We start from the raw sequence: 1,955 nt of genomic DNA on the forward strand, positions 1-1,955 counted from the left end.
GATATAGTTTTTTTATAATGTTATCAATAAATGAAAACACCATTTAATGAAGGAAATGTGTATTCAAGGGTTAATTATTTCCATTACACCTGTGTGTGTCTGTGTGTGCAATTGACCTCAAATTGTTAAGAATTAAGCTTGTGGTCTTACACAACAAAAAATCAAGTTTTGATACCTAAAGTGGGCACGGTGTAAATAACCCGTTATGTAGCTTTGCACTTAAACCCAAACAAATAACAAATTTTTGAGTATCTACATTGTAGGTACAATTGATATAAAAATGTGAATTCCCTATTTTCAAAAACTTCTCTCTGTTTTGGGAGTCTGACTGGACCCCATTGGATCTATTCAATTCTTAAATTAGTCTGTAATTTCCTTTCTTTGATAGTAAAACACACTTTCTTGATATATAAATTTTTTAAATTCATAGAAACCTATAACACTTTTTGGACACAAATAATATACTTAAAATATTATTAAGAAAGTTTACCTTGCTAGTAGGTGTGGTAGTGCAGCAAAAACTGATGAAAAGAACAACAGGAAGGCCTATAACTAGCACGTAGACTGCCCAAAGCCAGGGGTGCTTGTTGGTGTACTTCACTAAACGAACTAATACATTCTCCTAAGGAAGATAAACTATCTAATAAGCAAGCATTCTAACTGCCAGGGAGCTCACTACAAATATAACACTTGGCCTCTTCTGAATTACCCAAGGCTCAGTATAAAAAAAAAGTCTGAAGTATCAACATATATTGGTAAAATTTACACAAAAACAAATCAAATTTAGGCCCTACTCAGAGCCAAGTCTTTTAACTCTGCAAAATGCTTTGGCAATGTACGTCACTGTTAATAATAAAAAATTCTGAAGTTTAAATGTATGATTTGACTTTTAGTATGTTGAACTGTAGCCAACCTTTATCATCTCTACATATATTAACAGTATGGAGAATGAATCGAGCTTGATCAAAATGACGAGTTGGAAAACAAGAATATAAAATCACACCAACTACAGGAAATTAAAGAAAAACGTTAACTGTGTGCCTCACACAGATCAAGCCAAGTTAATTTAACAAGTTTTGTATATTTCTACTAAAAGATCAGGGTGCTGAGAGCAAAATAAATATAACTAGAGAAAACAAAAAAACTCCAGAGTCTATTCTTAGAGCTGGCATTTTGGATTAGTTATCATCTGGGAAGAGCAGGATCAGTGAATGCTATAAAATAATTTTTGGTTATGTGGTACCTCCAGAACCCGTTTTCTGATGTGACGAATGTAAAAGGCCACTGGAATAGCACAGTACACAAAGTACAATAGCCAGAGGTATGGATGATTGTTGGTCTTCCTTTGGATCCACTTCCACCATGTCTGCTAACAAACTGACAACTCATCACACACTCAATAACAGAAAAATCAAATCTGTAATATAATAAAGTTTGGAGACAGCTTGAACAAAACTTCATTACAAGTTAAACAAAGTAACAAACGGACAACATCAGGTACAAACAAGCTGTCTCCAAACTGGAATCTACTCTTATAAATTCTCAAAATACCCAATGATTACAATTGACTGCAACAAATGTTACATAAACCATCTTAACAAGAATCCTTGTGCGGAATGCATTGGTACATTTTAATTGGAACTTAATTTAGGTGATGATTTAAAAGGACTCAGTATTATATACACACTTGTATTTCTTTGGTTTACTGACCAAGCTGTGAAGAAGCAAAACTGTAGTACACAGCAGAGGGTACAGCCAATGAAGGAATTCATTAGGTCTCTACATCACAGATTCCCTCTATCAACAAACTGTTTACATCAACTGTTGTCTCAACTATTATTAACTTTTCAGCACGGGCTCGGTTCGTGGGACCAATCTCATAACCATTTTGTGCTTGTTCTAGTTTTCACGCTATAGTTTTTTCTTAAGAAACGTTTGATAACTATCTCGACATT

General features: G+C 34.0%; 1 protein-coding gene across 2 annotated transcripts in view; it reads right to left on the reverse strand.

Annotated features, from left to right (window-relative positions):
• Nucleotides 1–409: 409 nt before the first annotated feature.
• Nucleotides 410–1,955, reverse strand: part of LOC106468537 (calnexin-like) — a 32,164-nt gene continuing 30,618 nt past the window's right edge. For both annotated transcript variants that reach the window (XM_022396873.1, XM_022396874.1), the window contains exon 16: nucleotides 410–622. In XM_022396873.1, the coding sequence (XP_022252581.1) occupies nucleotides 425–622 (198 nt within the window). In that variant the 3' untranslated portion in view covers nucleotides 410–424. The remainder of the gene's footprint in view (nucleotides 623–1,955) is intronic.

This window comes from Limulus polyphemus, unplaced genomic scaffold (genome assembly GCF_000517525.1).
Source record: "Limulus polyphemus unplaced genomic scaffold, Limulus_polyphemus-2.1.2 Scaffold3047, whole genome shotgun sequence".
NCBI lineage: Eukaryota > Metazoa > Arthropoda > Merostomata > Xiphosura > Limulidae > Limulus > Limulus polyphemus.